Raw genomic sequence first — 26,490 nt, forward strand, 5'->3', positions numbered from 1 at the left:
TAGCGCCGACCCCCGCCTCCCCCAGCTGCTGGCACCTGCCGGCCACCTTTCTGTCTCCGGGGTTTGCCTGTTCTGGAGGTTGCACGTGCGTGTTCCAGGGCGCACGGTGAGGGGTGCTGTCATGAGGCCATCGGTGCAGCACGGCAGACGCCCCAGCACCCAGACGTGGGCCGGAATGAGGCTTCCGGCCCGGGCTGGTCCCCGACGGCCTCCTCTTGCAGCGGTTGAAGCAGTCAGGGAGCTCTGCCGCTGTTTCTTCCCCTGTTGTCCCTCAGCGTCATCTCTTGGAGACTCGGAAGCCCCCTTCTGTGGGGATGGCGGCCTCGGCAGGGGTTGGCACACTTCCCCTGGAAAGGTCCAGACAGTCCAAGGGTTGGGTTTCATGGGCCAGATGGTTTCCTCCCTATCTGCCTGCGGGCCCTGTGCTGGGTGTGGGGGCTTGAGTGTGAGCCAGAGCCTTGCCGTCCTGCTCACGCTCCTGGCCCTCCTGGGCTCATGCCCCCATGGAACGGAAAGCGAGAACTAACAGCAGACAGTTGGACCAACAGCAGCCCAGCCTGGGCCTGGAGGGATCAGTCAGCTTCTGGAAAGCACTTGCTTAGCATCCGGGAAGGTGGCTCTGAGGATGTGGCTGCTGAGCCTCGAGATGGGGAAGGAACCCGTCTGCGAGTTGAGGGAGAAGGAGGGCAGCAGGTGCAAAGGCCCTGGGGCAGCACGGCAGGATGTTGCTGAGCACGGGGCAGGGCTGCAGCCCAGTGGGGGGAGAGGAGAGAGAGCAGCGCGTGCTGGAGGAAAGGCTTGGGTTCACCTGTCCCCTGCCCCGGGCCCGTCTGGGCTGGTGCTAGGGGCCCACCTGCTAACGGCTCGTTCTCTCTCCCCGCAGTACATGGGCTGCATCGAAATCCTCCGCTCCATGCGCTCTCTGGATTTTAACACCCGCACCCAGGTGACCAGGTGAGCCTCGGAGACCGGCCGCTGTGGGGCCAGGGGCTCGGGGCAGCTGGGGAGGGCTGATGTGAGGCTTTGGAGGTGGCTCAGACAGTTTGCCCTGGGAGCCCAGGAGGAGAGGCGCGGTGAGGTTCCCTCCTGCCACCTGGGTTGGGCAACAGTGTGGCCAGGAGTTGGAATGGCCTTGGGGTGGGGCGCGTGGTTTCTGAGTCCCCATTCTGTCCTGCCCTTCAGAGGCCCCTGCTCCCCAGACCCTGGATTCTCTCTCTCAGGTACAGAGGATGCCTGGTCCCTTGCAGTGTGTGGGACCTGCGGGTGCTGGATCGTTCCTGGTTAAGACTCGGGTCAGGGCCGACGGGCTGGGAGCTTGTCCAGGGCGGAGACAGCATCTCTGTGGTCCCTGCTCTCTTTGGGGCAGAGACGGTGATCTCATGGTGCTCTGAGCTTCTGGGAACAGTAACGAAGAGTTCTGGGTCCAGCCAGGGCCGAGCCCGAGGGGAGAGACATCTTTTTGCCTGTGAGCACTGAGCTAGTCTGTTGGCTGTAGACAGGAAAACACTGCTGAAACGTCATTCACGTGTCAGCAGCTCACCCGCTAAAGTGCACAAGCCGATGTGTTTTAGTTTCTCCCCAGGGTTGTGCAACCACTCCCTCCCCAATTCCAGAACATTCCATCAGCCCAAAAAGAGGCTCTGTGCCCATCGGCAGTCACCCCCTCTCCCAACCCTCCCCCATCCCCCGCCCCCACAAGGCCCCTTCCCATGCGTGGAGGAGCCTGGTCGGGACGTGTCACATACGTGGACTGACACCCCGTGGGGCCTCCTGTGTCTGGTTCTCTCCCTGAGCGCTGTGGGGTCGTCCCTGGGGCCGTGTGTGGGGACCTTGCTCCTGCTGGGGCCGGGACGCTCCTGCACATGGGGGAGGCCTGTGTATCTGTTCACGAGTCGGTGGACCCTTGGGTGTCAGTGGTTATCACAACTTGAGCTGCTGTGAACAGGTCTTGTGTGGATTGTGTTTCCTTTTTTCCTGGGTGTGTCACCCGCTGTGGGGGGCTGCATGCTGACCCCACATCTCGCTGTTTGGAGAGCTGCTGGACCATTTCCAGGTGGCAGCTCTGTTCAACTTCCCGCCGGCTGGATGCAAGGGTCGGTTTGTTCGCGTGGCACCAGTTTTCCCGGGCCCCGCCCCGTGTAGTCTGACCTTCAGGGTCCCGTGATGTCCTGGCCCCCTGGGGGACTGGCTGTTTCCCAGCGGTCTGTTGCTTATTGTCTGGGGGAGCCCAGAGCAGAGTCACCCTCTCAAGCCACAGATGGGGATCTGACGGGCCTGTGGCCGCGCGGAACTTGGGGTCCAGGCTCTGGGCCTGTGCTCATCCCCTGTCTGCGTGCTGTGGTCTGACGTTGGGCTGTGGTCCAGGGATGCATTGGTCACTGAGAAGGGAGGCACCAGAGGGTGAGAACCGAGGGTGGTGTGTGTGTGTGGGGGGGTCTGCAGGCATGCACCGGGTGGGGCCAGTAGCCCTGATCCAAGGCTCTGTCCCTTCCTCCCCTTTCCAGGAGCCCTAGCTTCCCTCCCTCCTGAGAGCCCGTGGCATCTGACCCCCACACTCTGCGAGCTCTTGCCTCCTCCCCAAGCGCCCCCCCCCTCAAGCTCACTGAGCCCCCTCCTCCCTCCCCCCATGCAGGGAAGCCATCAACCGGCTCCATGAGGCCGTGCCTGGCATCCGGGGCTCCTGGAAGAAGAAGGTGGGTGAGGGGCTCCCGGTCCCTGAGTGGTACTGGTGGGCGTGACTGGAGCAGTGGGGGCTGGCGTGGCGACCTTGGGCCCCGCCCCAGCGCCCCCCTTCCCCCGCAGCCCCGCCTTCTGCAGCGGCGCGGAGCTAGCCAGCCTGCAGGCCCCGCACTGCCCCCTGCCCCATCCCCACCCCAGGCCCCCAACAAAGCGCTGGCCTCCATCCTGGGCAAGAGCAACCTGCGCTTCGCGGGGATGAGCATCGCTGTGAGCATCTCAACCGACGGCCTCAACCTCTCGGTGCCCGCCACGCGCCAGGTGGGTGTCGCCAGCTGCAGGGCTGCCCTGGCTTCTGGGGGAGGCTGGAGGGGTGCTGGGTGCAGGGCCGCGGGTGGATGTGGTCACCTGGGGTGTGCAGAGAACCCACCCGGAGCCAGGAGCTGAGCTGCCCTCATGGCAGGCACAGTGCGGGGCTGCCACCAACCACCACGCCCCCGCAGAGAGTGACCCGGACGCAGGGTCAGCAGTGCCCGGGGGAGGGCCCTGGCTTGGAGTCTTGGTGGAAACCAAGAGAATAATTACAAATCCTAGAAAGGACCATGGGGCCTGGCAAGGGATGTTGTAGGTGTGCAGTAGGCTCTGTGACGGAGCGGGGGCATCCTGGAGGGCTTCCCAGAGGTGGTGACGTGAGCTGGGAGGGAGGAGGTGAGCAGAGGACATCCCAGGCAGAGGCCCTCTGTGGTGGAGAAGTCACAGCCTCGGGACTTGTCGAGACAGCACCGTGACCCTGGAGAGTGCTGGGATGTGCGGCTGTGGGGGCACTCGGAGGGAGGGAACCCAAGCCAGGTTGTGTGTGGCGGACCTGGGGAGCCACTGACTGCTCCCTGGGTCACGGAGGCACCTGAGCACTCAGGACAGCCATGGATGGTGGCAAGCGAGCACACAAGCGAACATGGAAACGAGTGTGCAGATGTGCACACAGGACACATGCAAACGAGGGCGCATGCATAAGTGAACCGCAGATGAGCCAGCCCATGCAAATGAGCATGCAAATGAGCACGCAAATGGGCACAGGGTGGGTATTGTGGAGCCTGGAGCCTGGGGCAGTCCTGCCTGGGTCTCTGCCTATGAGGCGACCCTGGGTGTGCCCAATGATCCGGCGGCCCCAGGTGTCATCTGCGTGGCTGTGCAGGCCCACGCGGGGCATGTCAGGGTGTGGGGAGGGCTTGAGTGTGTCCTGGTGTATGTGGTAGTGGCTGTGTCTCTGGACCTGTCCCCGTGGGGGCATCTGTGCAGGGAGGAGTGTGTCTGTGTCTCTGTGTGTGACTGTGCGTGTCTGTGCTTCTGTGGGTGTTGGGTGTGTTTGCGCATGCTTGGGGGTGGGCGTGACCTCTGCACCCTGCCCCGGGGGCCGTCCCCATCCAGGTGTATTTCTGGTCCACTCCCTGTGGCCCTAGCCTGTGACCACGTATGTCTCTCTCCGGCCAGATCATTGCCAACCACCACATGCAGTCCATCTCCTTCGCGTCGGGCGGCGACACGGTAAGGCCGGGGGCTGGGAGTGGACTCATGCCCCTTCTGTTCCCTGAAGAGGGCCCCGCACCGCTGGATTCGGGGGCGGCTTCCTGGCCGGGCTGACCCCTGCCCCGTGCTCGCTCTCTTTCCAGGACATGACGGATTATGTAGCCTATGTAGCCAAGGATCCCATCAACCAGAGAGGTGAGGTCCCGGCGGGGGCGGCTGGGGGCCCCAGGGGCCAGGCCGACGGATGCCCCGTAACATGCCGCCGTCTGCAGCCTGCCACATCCTGGAGTGCTGCGGGGGCGTCGCCCAGAGCGTCATCAGCACCGTGGGCCAAGCCTTCGAGCTGCGCTTCAAACAGTACCTGCATAGCCCCCCCCGGGTGGTCGTGGCCCCGGAAAGGTACAGACCTGCCTTGTCCTGTCTTTCCGGGGACAGCGTGTGCCCTGACCGAGGCCAGGCGCCCGGGCCTCGTGCTTGCCTCCTCCGCGTTGGGGGCCGTCTCTGCTCTGTCCCGACTTTCCTCCGTGCGCCCCATGGGCTCGTGGCCCACCGCCGGGCCCGTCCCCTCGTCTGGGAACCCGGCACGAATGCACCTGCTCTGCCCCGGCTGGCCGAGGCAAAGATCTGAGGAGCCGCTCCGGGCGGGGGCCCCCACTTCTGCAGAGGGCCAGAGGGTCCACGCTCTCGGCTGTGCGGCCGGACCGCCTGTCCTGGCCGCTGTGGCGTGGGGGTGTCTCGAGGGGTCCCGGGCTGAGGGCCAGCAAGTCTGTTTACAGACACGAAGTTTGGACTTCATGTCGCTTTCACGTGTCACCAAACATTGTTCTTTTGCTGTTCTCTGAATCATTGAAAAGTTCTGTGGCTTAAAACAGAAAAATCCATTCTTAGCTGCTGGGCCCCCGCCTGTGGGCAGCCAGCTGGATCGCAGAGCCTTGTGCTCAGCTGCCTGGCTCACGAGGTAGCCAAGTGCCCGACTAAGTAGTGGGTAAACCGTGTGAGCCGTTTCCAAGAGCGGAGTTCGCAGGGACAGACTGGGCTCCCCCGCGTGCCCGGAACCCTGTCCCTGTGGGCTCACGCCCCACACATGTGCACGCCTCCCGGGCCTTGCAGGGGCGGGGGGTTTGGGGGCCGGTTCCCGCGGCTGCCCCTGTTTTACTCTCAGGACCCGCAGGGCCAGAGGGCAGGGCCGTGGCAGTGCTGACAGCACTGCCACCCTAACCTCGGGACGGGCTCTGGGGACAAGCGTGGGGCGAGCGTGTCCCCCCACCCGCCAGAGCGAGGACCACTGTGGTTTAGCAGAAGCTTGGGGAGCTCACAGCACCCGGCGGGAAAGAGCACGTAGCTCCCCCCACAGCCAGCCCAGGGCGCCAGAGCCAGAAACTCAAGCTGCAAGGCCTTAGCACCCTCTTGGGGGTCGTCATTCTCTCTGCCCCTGAGCCCTGGGGCTCCTGCCTGTGCTCCCGCTTGCTGTCTGTCCCCAGGCTGACCAGGCCAGAGGACTCGGCCTGGGGGGATGAGGAGGAATCGGAACACAATTACTACAACAGCATCCCAGGGAAGGAGCCGCCCCTGGGCGGACTGGTGGACTCCAGGCTCGCGCTAACTCAGCCCTGTGCCCTCGGGGCCCTCAGCCAGGTCAGCCTCTTTGGCCCTCATGGGCTGGGCCAGCGGGGGTGGGGGGTTGTGGGGGTTTGTCCCCAGGCGCTGACTTCTCAGGCCTAACCCCAGCGTTGCCTTCTCTTTCTCTTCTCTGTGATCACGGTGGCGGGTCCTGTGCCTTCCTCCCTTCCCTGCCCAAACTGCACAGGGTGTCTGGCCCTACTCCAGCCTCAGAACCTGAGCGGATTCTTGTATCCACAGTCTCATCAGGGCCATGAAAAGGGTGTCCGGGGCGGTACCAGGAATCTATGACAGGGAGTCCAACTCGGGGGTCAGGAGGACTTTCAGGAGGAAGCAGCGTTTGGGCCGGCCCTGACGGGTGAATAGGAGTTGCCTGGGAGAGCAGTGCAGGGAAGGGCACCCAGGTGGAAGGAACAGAATGCGGCAGGTGGCAGGAAGGTGCAGAGCGCAGCTGAGGCTGTGGCAGAAGTGCGTGGAGGGTTGAGGAGGGCGGTGTGGGGCCCAAGGACGGGGACTTGCATGTGGCTGGAGGACCCGCACTGTCTTTTGCAGGGGGCATCTCCTGCTCGAAGGGACACGTGCAGCCTGCCGTGGGACCTGGGCGCCCCAAGTGCTGGTAGGTGCCCCAGCCCCGCCCTGCCCTCTCTTCACTTGGCCCTGTGAGACTGCGCTCACTCCCTGCTTTTGGAGTCATCGGCGTCAGTTTCTTTTTATTCCGCACAGACCACTTTCGTTGCATTTTGGGCAGAGGTGCTATATTCCCGTGGTTCAAAATGCTGGCGTGAAAGTGCACTTGGTGAGACGTTGCCGGGCACCCCTGCCCCGTCTGCCTCTCCGCCTGCCCGCGCAGGCCACCACTGTCCTTCGCTTCTGGTCTCGTTTCCCTGGCGCGTGTCACTCTCCACGATCTCACGGATGGTGGGGGCTCTGCACGCTCGCTGTCCAGCTCGCTTCCCCACGCAGCCATCCGCCCTGGGGTTCGCTCCGCGCCTGTCCGCGCACACGTCCTCACCCTTGTTCTGTTTGGCCCCTGCTCGGCCCGGAGGTGTGGGTGGACCTCCAGGTGTGTGCGGGGAGGACAGCACGAGGTGGGTTAGGGTTCCCAGTAGGTCCCGTCCCCCGAGTGGCTGCTCCTTCCGTTGGGGTGGACGTCCCGTCGTCGGGCACCCATCAAGGTACCGTGGACTTTTGTTTTGACGAAACGATGCGTTTTCAGCCTGTGAGCCTCTTACCTCATTACACGTCGCTGGAAGTGACCTGCCTTTCCCTTGCAGCCAGGAGTGTGTCCTTGCACACTTGGTGTGACGTGCAGAGGTGCTGGCCCTCGAGGTGTGCCGGTCCTTGCTCACCATGGCGTCCGTCCATAGAGCTGCGGGCTCGTGCCCAGGCCCTACAGCTCAGCTTGCTCTGCTCGCGCGGGCCCTCCTGCCGGGCACGGAGGGCCTTGCGGCTGTGTCTGCCCTGCGGAGGCGAGGTTGGGGGACGGCGGGGAACAGTGTTTGTCACACTCCCGAGGCTGCGGGGCTGTCCGCCCACCAGCCCCGCTGCAGCTGCCTGTTTCCCCCGCAGCCTCACGAACATCTGTGCTGGGTTTGGGGTTGTTTGTAGATCTTCCCCGGTAATCTGGGCGTCTTTGGCGCTCCTAGCATGGCGTTTAAGGGCCACTTTTGTCGTTGGGCGCCCTGCAGGTGCTCGTACCTGGTCTGACTGCCTTGCGTCTCCCCAGCGTCTCCCAGCCCCAAGCCTCCGCATGCTCCTGCTTCTGGTTACGCCCTTCCCTATTGTCTAGCCGAGAACTCCTACCGCTGTGTTCGTGCCCCAGCTCCGATGCCCAGGAGTTGGCTCTCGGTCTGGATTCCTGCCACCCAGGCTTATTCCGCCAGCTCTGGCTGTGGTGGGCTGGAAGAGTTTGTGCCTCTCCAGGCAGACCAGGAGACCTGCCCTCTGCCTATATCAGCCACCCAGGACCCACACGTCATCAGTCCTCAAACTGAATCATAATTTTTTTTAGAGTATTTACTTATTTATTTATGTGAGTGAGTGCACAAGCGGGGGAGGGGCAGACAGAGGGGGAAGCAGGCCCCCCACTGAGCAGGGAGACCTATGCAGGCTGGATCCCAGGACCCCGGGATCATGACCTGATCTGCAGGCAGACGCTTAACTGACTGAGCCCCCCAGGTGTCCTGAATTCTAACTTTGATGATACTGTTCTAAGGTTGTAGCCCTCAGCCCTGCTTATAAAGGATCTAACCCTAGCACCCCATTTCACAGAGGAAGGGGGGTGCAGAGAGGTTAGCAGACCTGCCCATGTCCACAGAGGACAGATGGGGCTGGCGTGTGAGTTCACATGTCCCAGAGGGCAGAGATGTCACTGGCATGACGGGTATTACCAACCGTAGGGCTCTCGGGCTGGCTGTGGCCGCACAGTGCATTGAAATCATGATTTCTCTGCCAAGGATTAAAAACAGTGACGTTTAGAAACGAATAGACAGTTCTGAGAAAAATACACGCGGATGCCCTTTGACCCTGGGAAGAGAAGCTCAGCCTTGCTCAGATGTGAGAAAAGGAAACTGCGGCCCCCAGATGCCACTTCCCACCTCTCAGCCCAGCAGACCGCCCCCGGCACCTGGTCGGACACGGTGGCCGGTGGCTGAGGCCAGGGGCCTGGTCAGTGTCTGGCAGAATCTGAGTGGCCCCAGGGAAGGAGAACTTTGCTGCTCTGTGGGTGTTAACTCACAGTTAAGAAAAGAAAGGAAACCCTAAAATAGTACAGGCACACTATCGAGTGACTTGTGTGTTGTGTGGGGAGCGTAATCACAGGGGACCAGTTTCATCGGGATTAGATTTTGGATGTGCACATCAGCCTACGCCTGGGGCTTTCTGCTACCGTCCTGCCTCGTGGCAGTGTCCCTGCCTGGGGGTGCCCTCCAGCTTGAAGCCCCTGGGGGGACATTCCTGCGGTCTGTCACTCCAGACGGTGCCTGGAGGGCGGCAGGTGGCGATGGGGCTCCCTGTGATCCCTCCTGCTCCTCGGGTCCTGGGCTCCTGCAGCTGACCCTCCACTCCTCCTGCGCTCCCCAGGCCCGCCGGGGGACGGCTACGTGCAGGCCGACAGCAGGGGCCCCAGAGACTATGAGGACCACCTATACGTCAACACGCAGGGTCTGGACACCCCGGACGTTCTGCAGCCGGAGGACAGCCCCAAGAAGGATCTGTTTGACATGCGTACGTGGGGGCAGGCCAGCCGGAGAGGGGAGGTGTGCCCCTAGCAACCAGTGGTCTGATGGGGGCGGCCCAGCCTTCTTCCCCTTGGGACTTTGCCAGTTGGTGAGGGTGGGTGGGGGCACTCCCTAGGGGGAGGCTCTGAGCCCCCCTGCCTGGGACTCTGAAGTCTCTTGGGGGTGACCCAGTTTCCTCTCTGTAGGGGTCTCCAATCTGTGGGGAAGGGCATTGAGTGGCTGGTATGAGGGGGAGGCTCAGGCCCCTCTTCCCTAGGAGATGCCTCCGTCTCCGGGGGGAGGCTTAGCTCCTTCCCTCGGGGTCTCCTCAGCCTGATGAGGGTATTTTAGCTCCTCCATCATTTGAGGAAGTGGGCCCAGACCCCTTCCGCTGGGAATCCTGGCCTGATGGGGGAGGCACCCTTGGGGAGACCGCTCCTTTGGGTGGGAGGCCCCAGTCCGCTGGGAGAGAGTAAACAGTGGGTGGGGGGCGTTTGCTTACTTCCCTCTGGGATACTCTGGCCTGACAGAGGACTCCGTCTGATGGAGGAGGCTGTGTCCAAACAGCCCCCTTACCTGCCACAACACCAGGCCATCCTCTTCCACCAGCACCGTGGGGGCTCTTGGCTCCGTGCTGGCCCACGCAGGGTCACTTCCCTTCCTCAGGACACCTCCCTAGTGGGAGATCCCCAGGAACCAACCAAGCCAGCTGGAGATTTCTTCCTTCCCAGAGTCAGCCAAGCCCCCTCCCCCACCACTGATGTGGCACGAGCGGAGGTCCCTTGAGCACCCACCGTGCACCAGTCAGGGGACTAAAAGCGTGGCCCCTGCTGGCTCACAGCGGCCCTCAGATGGGAAAGGAGGTGCTCCCGTGGGAGCTTCTGCGGCTGGCTGTCCCCTTAGGGGGCATGATGTTGCAGCAACCCTGGCCAGCCTTGCACTGAAAATTCTGGTCTGCGTCTGATTTGTCCAGCCTGGGTCAGTGGGAGGGTGGGATGAAGGTGTTGACGGGCCAGGCCTGGTCAAGCGTCCTGCTGGCTGGAGGCTGGGTCAGCTGCACCTGGACCAGCAGAGGAGTCAGGCAGAGGGGTTCCCGAGGAGCAGAAGGGGAAGGAGTGTGGGGGCACAGGACACAGCTGTGCCAGGGTCGGGGTCAGGGCTGGGGTTCTGATCTGTGCAGTCCCATGTGCAGTTCTACAAGGGGAAGACAGGCTCTGAGAGGGCGAATGGCCTGTCTGGTGTTGCACTGTGCTGGCCAGAAGCTTGTCTAGGGGGTGCTGGAGAGAGGAACACCAGCCTCCCTCGTGCCATCAAGTGCACTGTTGCACGGAGCGCGGTGTTGTAGTGGGGGCTGGCCGGGGCCAATCGGGAGTCAGTGAAACAGGAGGTGGACGTGCTGGGAAGTGAGCCGAGGGGACGAGACAGGAAGACGAAGTAGGCGTCCACACTGGAGAGAGAACAGCTCTTTATCTGCATATACCTAAAACTCCGAGAGACTATCCCACGTAACTAGACCCCAGGGGACAGTGAAGAAGGCACCACCCAGCACACACCCAGCACACGCACACACCCACCCAGCACACAGGTCTGATGCCCTGGACGCTGGGTTCCCAGGAGCCCTGCCCAGCCCTGCCCTCCCCTCCCCTCCCCTCCCCTCCCAGCCCCGCCCCTCCCCTCCCCTCCCCTCCCCTCCCAGCCCTGACCCCTCCCCCTCCCGCAGGAGGCAGCCGCCCGCCGCTGCCTCCTGCACGTCGTCCTCGCCTGCAGGGCCCTTCGAGGATGCGCTCAAGCTGCACGAGTGCTCTGTGGGGGCGGGCACGGCGGCGGCGCCCCTTCCCTTGGAGGACCAGTGGCTCAGCCCCCCCACCCGCCGGGCCCCCATCGCCCCCACGGAGGAGCAGCTGCGGCAGGAGCCCTGGTACCACGGCCAGATGAGCCGAAGGGCGGCGGAGAGGCTGCTTCGAGCCGACGGGGACTTCCTGGTGCGCGACAGCGTCACCAACCCCGGGCAGTACGTCCTCACCGGCATGCACGCGGGGCAGCCCAAGCACCTGCTGCTCGTGGACCCTGAGGGCGTGGTAAGGTGGGGCACAGGGCTGGGGGCGGGGCCGGGGACGAGGGCGGGGCCGTGGGCTGGGGGCGGGGCCGGGGATGAGGGCGGGGCCGTGGGCTGGGGGCGGGGCCGTGGGCTGGGGGCGGGGCCGGAGTGGGGTGGTCCGCAGGGGGCCGGGGGCGGGCGGGGCGCTGGCCGCCCACTTCAGCCCCCTTTGGGTTTCGTGACGGATTTTCCGAGTCGCGGAGCCTTTCCGCGTGCAGGTTCTGTTCGCGCGACCAGGAGACTCCGAGTCACAAAGCGGTTCCGCGGTAACACGGGTCGTCGTGTCTGTAGAGGGTCCCCGAGTCCGCCCAGCATTTCGGGGGTTGCGAGGCCTTTTGCAGGTTCAAGGCCTTTCAGGGCTTCCAAAGCACCGCGTTTCTCGGCCGGGCCGCCCGCACTGGGCGGCGTTCACACAGTGATGTCTGTGAGTGGTAAATGCGATGTTTTCTCTTCCAGCGTGTTTTAAGGCTCACAGGCATGTTTCCATTTACAAGGGGTTCTGGGGTCTCCAAGTGACTGGAGGTGCACTTTTCGCTCACTTTGACGCCTTGGAAGCCTGCGTGGTTTTTTTTTTTTTTTTTAAGATTTTGTTTATTCGCTTGACCGAGATCACAAGCAGGCAGAGAGGCAGACACAGAGAGAGGGGGAGGCAGGCTCCCGGCAGAGCAGCGGCCCCACTGGGCGGCTCCATCCCAGGACCCTGAGATCATGACCTGAGCCCAAGGCAGAGGCTTAACCCACTGAGCCACCCAGGCGCCCCGAAGCCTGTGTCTTTTAAGTCTGCCTTTGAGCGGCATGAGAGTTTTGCTGGGATTTTCCCCCTCTCCTTGAGGAACATGAAACAGGATGCCTCCTACCGTTGCTTGGTATTCCACAGTTCCTAAAGCATTTTGGGGTTTGCAGAGCACTTTTCAGTTTACAAGGAGTTCTGGGGTTTATGAAGCATTTTCCAGCGTCCAAGGGCCTTGGGGTTACAGGGTATTGCCCAGGGGAAGGAGCCTGGGGTCTTAGGGTCTCCCCAGGTGCTTTGATGGCATCCAGCTGGGGCCTCAGAACTGCCCTGGGAGCTCCATCCGCTCTCTGTCTCTCTGAGGGGGTCACACTCTGCGGTGGGGGCGAGGCTGTGAGGCCTGTTCTCAGTTCCCCTTGTGTGGCTCTACTGTTACCTTAGAACCTCCTGGGCCCCGTTCCCTCTTGCTAAGTGGGTCTACCAGATAGGGTCTGCAACTCCTAAAGCTCCAGAAACTTGGGAGCTTCCTCAAATACTTGGTTAAAGGGCCAACTCCAGGTCCCAACCCCAGTTCTAGAGAAATAGATGGTTTTGCCACAGGGCCCAGGAGTGTGCCTTCTGAGCCTGCTTTGCCCACCAAGCAGGGGGCCGGAGGGTTCCCGTCCGGGCTGGGTCCAGTCCTCACCCATGTTGATGTTCAGGTTTTCTCATTCCAAGAGGCAACAGGTGGTTCTCTGCTAGGTGTTCCCAAGATGTTCTGGGAGTGCCTGGCCAGACAGCGGCCGCCGGAGTCGTTCCAACAAGGGTGGGGTCTTCTTCCCTGGCTCTGGCGGCTGCGGGTCTGAGATGCAGGTGTCATGGGGCGGGCTCCTGCTGAGGCCTGGCAGGGAGGACCCTGCTCCCCACAGCCCTTTGGTCTCTGCCTTGCCTGCATTCTGTGTCCGACTTTGCTACTCCTGCAAGGACCCCAGTCGTTGGCTTTGGGGCCACCAGAACACACTCATCTGGAGACTCTTCCCTTCAGCACATCTCCAAATAAGGTCCCAGCTGCGGGTTCCAGGGCTTGGGACATCAACACGTCCCTTTTGGGGCCTCCGTTCCACCTGCTGCCGGAGGGGGGGCCCCAGGATCCTGTGGTTTTGGAGCCCGACACCGGAATTCTGAGTCTGATTCCACGGAAGCTTCTGAGCTGTGGTTCTCAGACTTGAGCGTGCGTCAGACCCCCGGGGCGGGCCCGTGGGAGCGCAGGTTCCCGGTGAGTGGGCCTCTCCACAGGCTTCTGGCGGTGCTGATGCTGAGGCTTCTGGCTGGGCAGGTGCGGACCAAGGACGTGCTCTTTGAGAGCATCAGCCATCTGATCGACTACCACCTGCAGAGCGGGCAGCCCATTGTGGCTGCGGAGAGTGAGCTGCATCTGCGTGGTGTGGTTAGACGGGAGCCCTGAGCCAGGTGAGCCCTGAGCCAGGTGTGTACCTGCCCGTAGGCCCCTAGCACTAACCCATTCACCCAGTTGTCTTCTCATTTTGAAAATTACAAAAGAATTCGCAGACTACAGAAGAATTCACCCATTTAAAGTGTGCAACTCAGTGGTTTTTCGTGGGTTTAAAGAAGTGCAATCATTCTCTACTTAATTCCAGAACATTCCATCATCCTGAAAGGCACCCCGTCCCCATGAGCAGTCACTCCCCCCACTCCCCCATCCCCGGACCTCACAAGCCCCCCTTCCTGTCCGTGGAGGAACCTGTTCTGGGCGTGTGACACGTGGGGACCCACACCCCGTGGGGCCGCCTGTGTCTGGTTCCCTCCCTAAGTGCCGTGGGCTCGGGTTCTGTCCCCGGGCATGTGGGGCCTCGCTGCTGCTGGGGCCGGGGACACTCCCTCGCAGGGACGCACACATGTTCATGTATTCAGTGTCCATGGACATTTGGGTGTTCCCACGTTTTGGTTGTTACGTGATGATGCCGCTCAGAATGGCACGGCTGCGTCTCTGTGTGGATGTGTGTTTTCATGGCTCCCAGGTCTACGCCCAGGACTGGGGTTGCTGAGTTGTCTAGGCAACTCTGGGTCTCACTGGTGATAAACCGTCTCTGGAGGAGGTGGCTGTACCCCGGAGAAAGGACTCAGGGCGGCCTGGGTCTGGGGGGCGTTCACAGAGCGGTGGGTGAAATGGAGAGGCACACGCTTGGCCATTGGCTTTGGTGCTGGGGAGCCATGGGAGGGTTTGAGCTGGGGGGGACAGGCAGGTCGGGGTGATTCCAGGACCTTTTAGTGAGGGACGAGGGCCTCTGGGTGCGGTGGGGGGTGGTCTAGGCAGGAGAAGATGTGGCTGAGCTGGGCCGCATGGACGTCCACAGGGAGGAGGGCGTGATAGGACCTGGGATCTGAGAAGCTGGGAGCTGGGGGCTCAGCTGGGGAGGGAGGGGCTGCAAGAGAAGAGGGTCGTGGGGTCCCCCCAGAGCTCAGCAGAGAGGAGCTTCCACCCGGTTGGGCTGCTCTCCAGTCCCCGAGAACACGGGCCCCTCCCCCCTCCTCCCTGTCCCCAGCTGGGCCTGAGGCTGCGGACACGGAAGGGATTTCCAGGCTGGGGCCGGGCACTAGGGGCTGGGAGTGGGCGCGTGTCAGGCTAAGACACACTTCCCTTCTGTCCCCAAAGGGGTGTGTGACCTGAAAAGCAGTGCTGATGGCCGTCACAGTGGCTGCTGAAGCCGCAGTGGCTGTGTCCAGGCGTGGTGCTCAGCGCCCCCAGGACTCCCGAGTCCCAGCTGGTTCTGAGCAGTTTCATTCTGCAGAGAAAGGACCAGCACAGAGAGGTGAAGGCCCTGCCCTAGGTCACACAGCAAGAACACGGCGCAGCTGAGCCCCCACCCTGGCCCCTCAGCCTGAGGACCCTATCTGGGTCCTGCACCTGAGGTTGGGGGGGCCACTTGGACCTGGGTCTCCGGTGGTTCGCAGCTGACCCTTGACCTCTCCTCTTCTGTCGTGCCCAGGTGACGGTGCTCTGCCCCTGCTCCTGTCCTGCTCTGCAGACGCTCCCTGTCGAGGCCTTACGGGTTCCTCACCTTGGCTCTGGATCCTGGTCAGGCAGAGCCGCCGCTGTCTCTCCTTCCTCGGGTTGGGCCTCTGGATTTTCCTCCTCTAGCCGGCCCTGGGCTGGGCCAGTGAGGCCAAGAGATGGGGGGCTGAAGACCCCCTTCCCTACTGACCCCTGCCTGCCTCCACCCTCTGCCTGGGGTGAGGGTGTCCATACCAAAGACAGAACCTTTTCTCATCTCTGAAGAAAAGACATCACAGAAACAGTGCTTTCTCTCCCAGCCCTGGCCAGGGTCGCGCTGGGTCCAGGAGGCAGCATCTCTTTCCCCAGAGGGACCTCAGCTCACCTCCCTGGAAAGATGGGTTCCATCCTTGACCGGCTCAGTTTCTCCACCTGAAAAATCAGTGCACAGTTGTCTTTTATGGGGAAGAATTGAGGGGCTTTGGGTCCTCAGGCTGGGACACCTGTGGACGTTGGCATTGGGGTTGGGGAGCCTCAGGGCTAACTGGGACGGTGGGGGACATCCGGGCAGCACCAGGACAATCCGCCCTGGTGGGGGGCGGTCATGAGGGCCCTGTCCACCCAGCTGTCCATCTGGACTGGACATTTGGGTCTGTTTGTAATTACATGTGGGGATAATGGACACTGAGGGGCCCTCGGGTTGGGAGGCCCAGGCCATTCTCCCAGGTGGAAAGCAAGGCACAGGTGTGTCCTCCTGTCGAGGGAGGGTGTGGCCCTGGGGGTGGGTCCCCGTGGGGGAGGAGGCGCTCCCAGAGCCGTAGCACTGCCCTCAGGACTGCTTCCAACCCCACTCCTCTCTCAGACCCAGCCCAGTCCTCTCCAGGGAAGCACCGTGGTTTATCTCCTGCGGGCTGCAGATCACTGTCTTTGAAGAACATTGGGCAAGGAGCTCTTCCTCTTCTGACTGCTCTTAACTCAGCCCCGAATGTGGCCTGGCTTCTCAGGTGTCCCCACTGCTGTCCGCTAGGAGCCTTCGCTTATCCCCAGCACCTCTCCAGACCTTCCCTCAGGTGATTTCTGGGCTCTCCCCCCCCAGAAACCTCATCTCTCCCTGGGACCCCTCCTCTGACTATACCAGAGAGCCCTTCCCGACCCTCCGCACACCCTGCCAGGGCCACACATGTGCCTGGGGTCTGGTTTCTGAGGTCAGCAGGCCCCATCCCCACACCCTGGGGAAGCAGCAGCCCCCATAGTCTGTCTGTAACTGGGGGGTGGGGGAAGCTGTCAAAGGGCGGAGCCGAAGGGGACTCTGATACCTTGTTTCTTAGAGACATGGAGATGGAGGGGCCAGTCTCCGTCCGTCCGTCCGTCCGTCCACCCATCATCCATTATTCATCTCATCCTGGTACCCTTTAGTATGCCAGCATTGGGCTCCCCATATCTGCCCGGACCTCTGGTGGGTAGCGAGGATTCAGGAGGGACCAAGACCGATCTGTCCTCACGGAGCTGACAGTCGAGTCACATGAAGCAGCAAATCCCCTCTAAGTGTGTAATGACAACAGGAAAGGATGGAGGCCTGGAATTTAGCCCAGGAGATCCAGGAGGGTGGGGGTGACACAGAGTCTACGGTCTGGAGGATGAGAGGCCCCAGGGAGGAGGACAGCATTCTAGGCAGGAGCAATAGCAGGTACAAAGGCCCTGTGGTGTGTGGCTTGCAGCACAATCAGGGACCAGAGGGTGGCCTGTGTGGCTGATGGTGAGGTCAGCGGAGTCGTGGAGTGGAGGACACGGCTGGGGGAAGCTTGGGAGTCAGGGACAGCTGCTGGAGAGCTTTTAAGCACAGAAAAGATAGGATTCCTAAGTGGGAAGTATACATTGGGGACAGGAGAGGAATAGGGGGCAGTTGGGAGAACCCACTGGGCTCTGGACTAGGGGAGTCTCGGAGACTTGTAGGCTCGCGAGGGGTCCTAATGCACTTTGTTCATTCATTCGTTCCCTTGGGTCGTCCCTCAAAGCCTGCCTGTATGGAGCACCCCTGCTGAAGCCTGTGAGTGCGCCCATTCTCCCCACTTGACAAATGGGGAAGCAGAGGCTCAGAGGCTGAGGGGCAGAGCTGGGATTCCCACCCCCTCACCTCCCCTGTCCAGCTCTCTGAGCTGGGAGAGCCCGGTCTGGGGGGCCCCTGCAGCGATAGGGCCTGTGAGCCTGGCTGCCGCGGGGTCCCCCAGGTACCTTCAGTTACTCGGCTGACAGATGCTCCCTGGGCCGGCCTCATCCTCAGGAAGCCTTGGGGTGCGAGGCAGCCACCATGCAGCCTTGGGCTGCTTGCTGCCCTTCCCGGAATTGGGCTACTGCCCCGTGCCTCAGTTTCACCATCTGGAAACCGGGGACAGTGGCCCTCCTCCACAGTGGGTTAACCTGTGCCTCGCTGGACGGAGGTCTTCCTGTCCCTCTTCAGGGGCAGGAGGCAGTTGCGTGGGTTAGGGCGACTTCTCAGGATTGGAGCTTTTTTCTTCCCACTTCCTCAAGGAGCTGTTTGCTGATGGCTGCCAGGGGCAGCCTGGCTCCTGGGAAGCACCCTGTCCTTCCGGTCTCCCACAAGGTTAGGTCCCTGGGGGCTGGAGGTGGAGGACCAAGGTCCTGCAGCATGAGGGGGTCTGATTAGGGTGGGAGGGGTCCTTCCCCAGCCTCCCCACTTCTGATCCCAGGAAAGCTGCCGCTTGGGGTGTGGGGACAGTCCTGGGGCCATGCCACACCCGCCAGCCTCCGGGCTCTGCAGAGGAGGTCGGTTTTGCTGACTGGGAGAGGCTCCTGTTTATGGAGCACAAGGCTACCGAACTGGCGGGCAGAGCCAGGGCCCTGGACCCTGCCTCTCCTAAGGCAGATGTCTGGGACATGCCCCCAAGGTTCCTTGTCTCTCTGTGCCTCGGTTTCCCCAGCCCCTGAAGGTGATGGGCTTGGGGCCCAGGCGAGGGGATTCTGCTGAGCCAGCTGTGCTGGGGTCCCTTCGAGGCCGGGCCAGCCTCCTTTCTCAGCAGTAGCAGCATCCAAGAAACGACGTGCAGTGCCTCTGCATGGTATTCGAGGCCCTGCTGTAAACTTTCTCCCTGTCGCCACCCATTCACCCTCACCCGGAGGCGGTGTGCAGGGGCCAAGTGTCCAGGGCACAGAGGCACAAGTCTGGACACCTGCCAGCCATCACACAGCAGCAAGTGCTGGCATCAGGGTTCCAACCCCAGGGGAGCCCCTCCAGATTAGGGTCCCTGGTTGTGCAGCATGGGAACCAGCTCAGAAGAAGCTCAAGGCCTCCACCCTCAACCCAACAGGGAGGAGACCCTGCCCCAACCGGGTAAGAGGGCAGTGAAGCTCCCAGGACCCAGGCTGGCTTGGCACCAGAAAACCCGGCCATGCCCCCCCCCCCCACCCCGAGACCTGACTCCATCACTTTCCCTTTGTGCACGCCTCTGTCCCTGTCCATGCAACAGAGGAAAGTGGTTTGTGGCCTCGGAGGCCCGCCTTCCTGCCCACTGCAGGACCGAGTGCTGGAGCGCTGCTGGAGGACGCAGCTTCTCACTGTGGTGCTAGTTCATCCCCTTGTCTGGCAGGCATTTGTTACAGACCTCCGTGTCTTGGGGTCACAGCAGGGGTAAGGCTGCCTTCCTGCATTCCTCCCTGCAGCCCATGGCCCAACAGGGCAGTGGGCATCAGCCAAATATGTGCTCTAGGGCGCTCTTCATCATGGCTAGAGATGGGGTTCAGTGGACGTGCGGTCCGGCTGTGACGCTTCCTGGAAGCCCAGGTGAACTGAGGCGTTCACTGGCATCTGCCTCCCCTGTCGGACTTAGTGGCCGTGGCAGTGTCCTCCCAACACAAACGGGGGCTCAGTGTTTGCTGAGAGAACAAAGCTGAGACAGACCGTGCGAGTCACGGACCTCTCTGAGCCTTGCTTTTCCCATCTGGACCATGGAGCTCCAGACCCCCCCTCACTCCGAGGGGTTCTCTCCCACTTCCTCCTGCCCCTCTGCACTGCCTTCTGCTGGTGAACCAGCGGTCACTCCAGACCAGGCCCCATCCTAGCTGGGGCTGTGAGAGGAACACAGGAGGCTCCCGGACAATCATAATTTAATAAAGTCCAGGCTTTGGGTTAGTCCTGGCAACCCATTAACTTGCTGGCTTCTCGCAGATCAAGACCAGACCGGGACCAGGTTGGCTTTAGGGTCCAGAAGGGGACGTCGAAGCTGGGAGGGAGGGCCAGGGGTGAGGAAGCAGAGGCTCAGGTGGGCAGAGCTCAAGGCAAGAGTGGTGGGATCGGGGACCCTGTGGTTTCAGGAATGGCCAGGCCTGGGGGTGGGTCCCAGCTGGTCCCCCCCACACCTCTCAGTCTCTGAGCTGTGAACAGCGTGGTGGGGTGCTCTCCCGTCTCCCCTCAGATCACATTTTCCTGCTACCCGTTTGTCACCAAACCGACACTCACAATGTGCCTGTGTACCTGTCCACCCGCGTCGCTGGCACTGGGAACCACTGGTCGTCTGGACCCCGCGACCGCTGCCACCAGCTGCTCAATAAACACGCAGGCCGCTCCTCGGGGGGGCCGCCGCCGAGTGGACGCCTGTTTCCCGTGTCTTAGCTGCTGGGTCCTTAGGGCCGGAAGGAGACCCTCACTTCGACCCGCCCTGGCCGGGGGGGTGGGGCAGTGGGGCCTGCCCACCGGGCTGCTGTGAGCGCTTAGGGGCCTGGCCCTGACCAGGCGCTCCGGACAAACTCAGCTGCGCCCCTCGTCGGCCCTCCCTAGAATGGCCCAAAGCGAGCGTGGGCTCGGGCCCCGCCCAGGCGGACCGAGGCAGGGGCCGGGGGCTACCGGGGGTCCCCGACTTCGCGGGTCCGCACGCACAAGCGCTAGGATCCACACGGCGCCACCACCGGCTGCCCTCCAGCCTGCGCGCACCCGCCCCCGGGGTCTCGCGGAGGGGCGGCCGCCCGCGGCCTGAGGGCGGGGCGGGGCGGGGCGGGGACCGCTCGCGCGGCCGTACTAGGAGGAATACGGCGGCGCGGCGGCCGGGCTGGGCGGTTTCCCGCCGCCGCCGGTGAATGAGTCCCTGCTGCGCCGCCGCCGCCGCCGCCGCCCGTGCTGGAGCTGCGGCCGCGTCCCCCGCGCGGGCCCCGGACCTTCGCGCCAAGACCCCGGCGTGCCCCGCGGGACCGCCTGGCCTCGGGCCACCGCCGCAGGGCAGGTGAGTGCGGGAACCCCGCCACGGTCCGCAGGCTCCGCGAGGGCCTCCGCCCCCACCCCAAGCCGAGTCGGGGGTGGGGGGGTGGAGGGCGGAGAACTGGTGGGAGGGGTCAGCTCGCTGTGCCGTCAGCCCCCGACTCATCTCCTGTCCCAGCCCCCATCCGGGTGCCTGCGCCCTCACAGCTGGGCGAAGCCACAGGTGGGTGGGAGCTGCGGGGGGTGGGGGCGCGGGGCTGGGACATCCCGGGGGTCCGCGCACACACCGTGTGTGTCTTCCCTTTGGACTGAGCGCAGACCGTTTAGAAAGCGCTTTGAGATCCTTAAAACGGGGTGGGGGCGGGAGAGGGGCCGCTCTCCCTGGGAGCCACCGGGGAGTTGGAGCGCGGCCCCCACCTCACTCCCTGCGCACACGGTCTGGGAAGTTAAGCCCGATCTCTCCTGGGAGGGGAGGGAAGGCGCGACACGCCCTGAGTGACCCTGCGGGCTCCCTGAAGGCCAGGGCCTTGTCCTTGTGGCCCCCCGCACAGGTGCCAGGAGCCCCCCCTCCCCGCCTCTTCCAGGCCCTGCGAGCCTACAGCTCCTGACCCCTGCTTCTCCTCCCAGACTCTGCAGAGCTCCTCCTGACCTCCCCCCTGCCTGCCCCCATGAAGAAAACCAACCTGTGGTTCTTGGAGCGTCTTCGGGGGTCTGGGGAGAACGTCCCTCCTGGGAGTGAGGCTGGAGACAAGACTTCCAAGGGGCCCCTGTACAGCAATGTGCTCACTCCCGACAAGATCCCTGACTTCTTCATACCCCCCAAGCTGCCCGCTGGCCCCACGGAGCCCGAGGGGCCGGCTGAGCTGGGCCCCACCTCCTCAGAGCAGAGCCTGGCCTCAGGGACACCCCGACGAGCCCCCCGGAGCCCCCGGCTGCCCGCCAAGTTGGCAGCCGAGAGCAAGAGCCTGCTGAAGGCAGCCACGAGGCATGTGATCCAGATCGAGAGCGCAGAGGACTGGCCGCCTGAGGAGGCTGCCACCAACGCTGACCCCCAGGCCCAGGGCGCCATGTCCCTGCCCTCCGTGCCCAAGGCTCAGACGTCCTACGGCTTTGCCACGCTGGCAGAGAGCCCCCACACGCGGCGTAAGGAGTCCCTGTTCCATAGCGAGCACGGAGCCCTGGCCCAGGTGGGCTCCCCAGGTGCCGGGCGCCGTCGGGGGGGCGCCAAAGCCAATGGAGGCGATGGGGTGCCAAGGGAGGCTGGTGGGGCCCTCATGAGCCCCAGCCGCTACTTCAGCGGCGGGGAGAGCGACACGGGGTCCTCTGCCGAGTCCTCCCCTTTCGGGTCCCCTCTGCTGTCGCGCTCCGTGTCTCTGCTGAGAGGGTTCGCCCAGGACAGCCAGGCCAAAGTGAGCCAGCTCAAGCACTCCGCGGGCCGGCCTGGCTCCCTGTCTGCTGAGGACAGTGCTCCAGACACCAGCCCCAGGGCTCGGCGCCGCCTGGCCCGCAGGCCCACCCCCGAGCCAGGGCCGGAGCCCGGCCAGGCGCCCCGTGCTGAGCACGCTGTCCCGATGGGTCCCCGGGGCAGCGTGCGGCTGCTCGCGGAGTATGAGGCCGCCCAGGCCCGCCTGCGGGTGCGCCTGCTGGCCGCCGAGGGCCTCTACGACCACCTCTGTGACGCCCGCTCCATCAACTGCTGCGTGGGGCTGTGCCTGGTCCCTGGCAAGCTGCAGAAGCAGCGCAGCACCATCATCAAGAACAGCCACCACCCCGTCTTCAACGAGGACTTCTTCTTCGATGGCCTGGGGCCGGCCAGCGTCCGCAAACTGGCCCTCAGGGTCAAGGTGGTGAACAAGGGCGGCAGCCTCAAGCGGGATGCGCTGCTTGGGGAGAAGGAGCTGCCCCTGACCTCCCTGCTCCCCTTCTTGTAAAGGCCCCGCCCTCCCTGCCCTCCTGCTCCGAGCCCCTGTGGGCAGGAGGCTGGGCCGGGCCAGCAGCCCGGGAGGGGCGGGGTGGGGGCTGGGGCGCTGTTTAGGCTCTGGCCGGGCTGCAGGCAATGCTGGGGTTACTGGCGACCGTGGCCAGAACGCTCTCGCGTGGGCCCGTTTTTCCAGATGAGGAAGGGGGCCGCCAGGGAAACGAAGGGGACCCTTTGCAGGGCGGAGTGTCCTCCCCGACCCTGTGCCCTAAGTGGTTCGTGCTTCTTCACCCTTTCAGACTTCTGGAGAGGGGTCTTCTGGGGAGGGTGGTCGCCAGGAACCCATGCCTGGAGGCCGTGCAAGTGGATGACAGGCCTGGAGGGGCTGGTTCTGAGGCTGAGCCCAGTGTTTCCCACGGCTGTGTGGGACTCCCCCTGGCCCGGCCCAGCAGACCCCTGCGCCCCTCCGACAGCAGTCCCAGGCCCGGGATCTGCCGACGGCACCCGTGACGCTGCAGGGGACACCCCACCTGGGTTAGGCTCTGGAGCAAAGTGGGTTGCGGAGGCAGGCGCCCCCAGCTGGCAACACGCAGGCGGAGGAGGGAGGCCCTGTGGCTGTGGGGCTGCGGGTGGAGAGGGGACCTCGGAGGCTGAGGCTCTCCTCCTGCCCCGGGAGCCTGTCTGCAGTTCTCCAGCCCCTTCCCTCCCCCGCCTGCCCACCTCACCTTCAGGAGCCCCCCCACCACGGGGGGGGGTATGCTCAGAGCAGGCCCAGAGCGCGGACCCCAGCCCCAACCCTCCCCCCCCATCCCTCCAAGGCTGCGCAGCCCTTGGCCGCTGGATGCCAGGAAGTGATAGCCAGGGACTGAGGCTTGGGCTTCCCTCCCGCAGGAAATAGGGCTTGGTTAGCATGGGTGGGCTGGAGGGGCAGAGCCGGCGGGTGGGGAGGACCCCGGTGTGCCCCCTCATGTCGCCTGGGTTCCATGTCGTGTCCGTCTGCGGGTCCTTGGACGGTAGGTAGTCCGTGAACATTCCCAGCGTCACCCAGCAGAAATGCTGCATTGGAGGGACGGGCCAGGCCAGGCGTGCCTCTTGGTCCTGGGCTGTCTGGTAGGCACGGCTGGACGGGGGCAGCTCCTGGGGTCCTGGGCGCCCCTCCCCACCCAGACGTTGTCCCTCCTGACTAGGTTTCCAAATGGCGTGGGGAGGGGGAAGGAGTCTCCCCACAGCCAGGGAAAGCACTTGTTCCTCTTTGCACTTTGGGACTGAGAATTTGGGGCCCTGGGAGCTGAGGCCCCTTGCTGTGCGCTCCCTGCCCCCCACCTCTGTCCTAGGCCTGCTCCTTCATGCTCCCTGCTCTTGGTGTTGGGGGTTCCCCTTTCCCTTTCCTCTAGAACCCGGGGACCCCCCAGGGCCAGGCTCATGGGCTGGAGCAGGTGGACCAAGGACCTTGCCCTGAGTCAGACGCTTGGAGCTTGTCACCCCGCCCCCCCGCACCCTGACCTCCCAGCCCTGCTGTCCCTCTGGGGGGGCCATTCTATGTGGCCCCACACTATTTGTTATCTTTGTGCTCCAGGGTGACTGTGGGTAAATCTTTAAGACACCTTCTCCCAAGTGTGTTTGTTTATAAATGCTGTTTTTAGTGCAATAAAGGTGTTTCTGGGAGTGCGGGGGTGGAGATCCGTTGGCTTTGGTGTTTAATAACAGGCGGAGTTTTGCCTTGAGCTCCAGGGAGGGCGGTGGGACCTTCTGATCACAGAATCCTCTCAGCTCTCAGGTGCTCTGCGCCTGCCTCCTGCTTGGGGTGGGGGTGGGAAGGTGGACTGCACCAGGTTGGAGGGGGGATGCCACTGGGGTCCCAGGGCCCTGACACGGTGCCGGCGAGCACGCATTAACCCGGGGGTCTGTGTGCAGGTCCTGTCCGTGCCCAGCGTCTGCACATGTGGCATCCCACCTCCCAGACAAGGGCAGGAGTCCCTCCATGGCGTGCTCAAGGGCCTCTAGCTGGTGAGGGCTGGCCTGGAAGCCGCACCCTCACTGTGGCCCCTGGAAGGATCCAGGACCTGCCCCTTCCAGGCTCTGCCCACCTGTAGACACACTGGACTTGCGGTGTCATCACCAGCAGGGACCCGGTCAGATGCCATTGGCCACCAGAGCAGGAGCACCGCCCCCCCCACCACCTGCCCCTCGCTGTCACCTGGTCTGCCTCAGCCCCTGTGATCAGAGAGAGCAGGAAGCAAGTGCGTCGGCCAGGAGGCACCCCCACCACCCCGGACTGCGGGGCAGACCATTCACATTGATTCTGGTCGCTGGGCCTGGAAGGTCTCCTAGCTCCCAACTTCACTTTCAGTCTTCGGCTGAGATGGCACCTCCTCCAGGAAGTCTTCCCAGTTCTCTCAGCTGGGGTATGGGGCTTTTCTCAGTACGTCCTGCGTCTGATGTCCAGCTCACGTGCTGACGAAACGCCTGCCTGGTAATGGATGAGTCATTGCAAAACCATGGCTTGACCCCATGCCTGGGCCCCTGCAGGGTCCCTGAGGAGCTGGGAAGCCTGGGCCCCTCTGCAGGGTCATTGAGGAGCTGGGAAGCCTGTGGGAAAGGGCGAGGGTCCCCCTCCCTTCCCCGACCCTTGCTCTCGCCCGAGGAACCGCGGGTGCTCGGGCTGCTGTTCGGCGGGGGCCGGCCTTGCCTCCCTGGCTCTCCTCCCGTGGAAGGCCTGAGCTGGCGAGAGACATGAAGAACCGTTTCTGGCAGAGGCTGGGAGGCGCACGTCGCTGGAGGCTGGGGGTTGGAACGGGGACATGGTGAGGACAAGAGCAGGTCAGGCAGCACGGGCTCCTCAGGCCCAGGGAGTGTGGAGCTCCCGGCTGATGCGGGCTAACTGGGGACTCGTTCTGTCTCACAGATGGGGAAACTGAGGCCCAGAGCCCCTTCACAGACTTGCTCAGTGGGGAGCCGTGCTCACTCGTGCCCCCAGTTCTGGGGTCAAAAGGTAGATGAGACAGAGCTGGAGGACTGGCCCTCCAGGTGCTGACCCGAGGGGGGCGCTCGAGGCTGGGCAGCTGCAGAGCCATCTAGACTGGGGCCGGAGGGAGGGATGCCTGACCCACAGCCTGGAAGACACGCAGGGGCAGGAGGGGGGTCCCAGGAGGGGGCGGGTGCCTCCCTGCCAAGCCTGTGTTGGGCATGCCCGCCCCTGTCTGGTCCAGCCAAAGCCCCCCACATAGAACTGGTGGGACTGGGGGGCACTGCCAGGTTGGGGGGCGGGGAGGGCAAACACATCTGAGCATTCGGCCTTTCTGCCGGCGAGCATTAGTTGGGCTCCTGCTGTATGCTGGACCCCTTGGGGAGCCTCAGCAGATCCCAGCGAGGAAGTCCCAGGTTGCAGACCGAGGAGCCAGGTGGGAGGGTGGGGTGTGGTCCTACTGTGTGCAGCTCTACACCCTGCGTGTGTCTGGTCTGCAGTGTGCGCGCCCACTGTATGGCAGAGGGGACAAGGGAGCAGAGCGATCCTGGAAAGGAGGGGGCCTTGAACCCATGCCCAGTGGAACAGGAGCACAGACAGGCTTGGGCTGGGTCACCCCTCACGGCCTGCTCAGAGCTGGGGTCCCTTCAGACCCCCACCCCAGAGCTGGCTTACTCTGGGGTTCTTGGGCAGGCCGAGAGTGCCCTGAGTCATGGTGCTGTGCTCTGTCCCTCCCCAGGTCCTGGGGCTGAGGGGCCGTGCCCCCTCCACACGCCAGGGCTGGGTGTGTCTCTGCCCACAGCTCCCCTGGGCAGGACCCTGACTCCTGCTCTGACCCCAGGCTGGGCTGCTTTCTCTCCTCTTAGCTCCGTGGGGTCCAGACTGTTCGTGACAAAGCCACCGGGAGCCTTTGTGCGGGGTTAGGGTCCCAAGCAGCCCCCGCTTGCCGACAGCCAGCAGACGAGCCGCACAAACGAGGCTTGGTGATGTCCCAGGATGTGTTGCCAGGGCAACCGGGTACCTTCTTGCCTCTTCCCCGCTAGCCACCGATTGCTGGGCAGTCTGTGCGTGCGTGTGCGCACACAAGTGTGCGTGCTTGTGTGTGTGGGCACAGCCACGGGCCCTGTGCACACACGTGCGTGCGTTGGTGTGGCCGTGAGCGTGCCAGTGCCATCCTGTTTGCACCCACGAGACACAGAGCAGATGTGAGCTCAGGAACACACGGAGGCTCACCAGGGTGGCCACGTGTGTGTCAGCTCTCAAGTCTGCACGGGCCGTGTGCATGCGTGTCTGCGTGTGCTGGCGACGAGCTCTGCCATGCGTGTGGGTGCGCGTGAGCGTGCGCGGCGGCTGGCCCGTGCCCCGGCCGCCTGCGAGGACCACCCCTCCTGTCTGGGTGCCGGCTCCGTGAGGGACGCACCCTTGCTGTGCGCTCCATTCCACCGGTGGGTCTCAGGCCCCCTCTCTGCACCGAGGTCAGACCCCCTTGACTGCCTGGGACAGCAGTTGGACTGTGTCGGCCCCCCAGCGCTCAGCCCCG

The 26,490-nt window shown here is 63.7% G+C and overlaps 2 protein-coding genes across 6 annotated transcripts in view; both read left to right on the forward strand.

The window, feature by feature from the left end:
- Positions 1 to 20,761, forward strand: part of SHC2 (SHC adaptor protein 2) — a 33,924-nt gene extending 13,163 nt beyond the window's left edge. The window contains exons 2-13 of one of the 5 annotated variants that reach the window (XM_082683446.1): positions 884 to 954; positions 2,633 to 2,693; positions 2,878 to 2,997; positions 4,168 to 4,221; positions 4,347 to 4,398; positions 4,476 to 4,602; positions 5,685 to 5,838; positions 6,376 to 6,439; positions 8,905 to 9,048; positions 10,809 to 11,119; positions 13,185 to 13,334; positions 19,292 to 19,467. In XM_082683446.1, the coding sequence (XP_082539572.1) occupies positions 884 to 954; positions 2,633 to 2,693; positions 2,878 to 2,997; positions 4,168 to 4,221; positions 4,347 to 4,398; positions 4,476 to 4,602; positions 5,685 to 5,838; positions 6,376 to 6,439; positions 8,905 to 9,048; positions 10,809 to 11,119; positions 13,185 to 13,313 (1,287 nt within the window). In that variant the 3' untranslated portion in view covers positions 13,314 to 13,334; positions 19,292 to 19,467. Of the gene's footprint in view, positions 1 to 883; positions 955 to 2,632; positions 2,694 to 2,877; positions 2,998 to 4,167; positions 4,222 to 4,346; positions 4,399 to 4,475; positions 4,603 to 5,684; positions 5,839 to 6,375; positions 6,440 to 8,904; positions 9,049 to 10,808; positions 11,120 to 13,184; positions 13,335 to 14,856; positions 19,468 to 20,694 lie in introns of those variants that run through there. The other 4 variants (XM_082683444.1, XM_082683445.1, XM_082683443.1 and 1 more) reach the window with 4 other exon arrangements.
- C2CD4C (C2 calcium dependent domain containing 4C) lies at positions 20,736 to 22,801 on the forward strand (the record flags this gene model as incomplete). The annotated part of the gene is made up of 1 exon (XM_082683481.1): positions 20,736 to 22,801. One exon carries the CDS (start codon positions 20,736 to 20,738, stop codon positions 21,996 to 21,998), a length of 1,263 nt encoding a protein of 420 aa, XP_082539607.1. The 3' UTR covers positions 21,999 to 22,801.
- Positions 22,802 to 26,490: the final 3,689 nt, after the last annotated feature.

This window comes from Mustela nivalis (assembly GCF_964662115.1).
Source record: "Mustela nivalis genome assembly, chromosome: 1".
In the NCBI taxonomy this organism is placed as follows: domain Eukaryota; kingdom Metazoa; phylum Chordata; class Mammalia; order Carnivora; family Mustelidae; genus Mustela; species Mustela nivalis.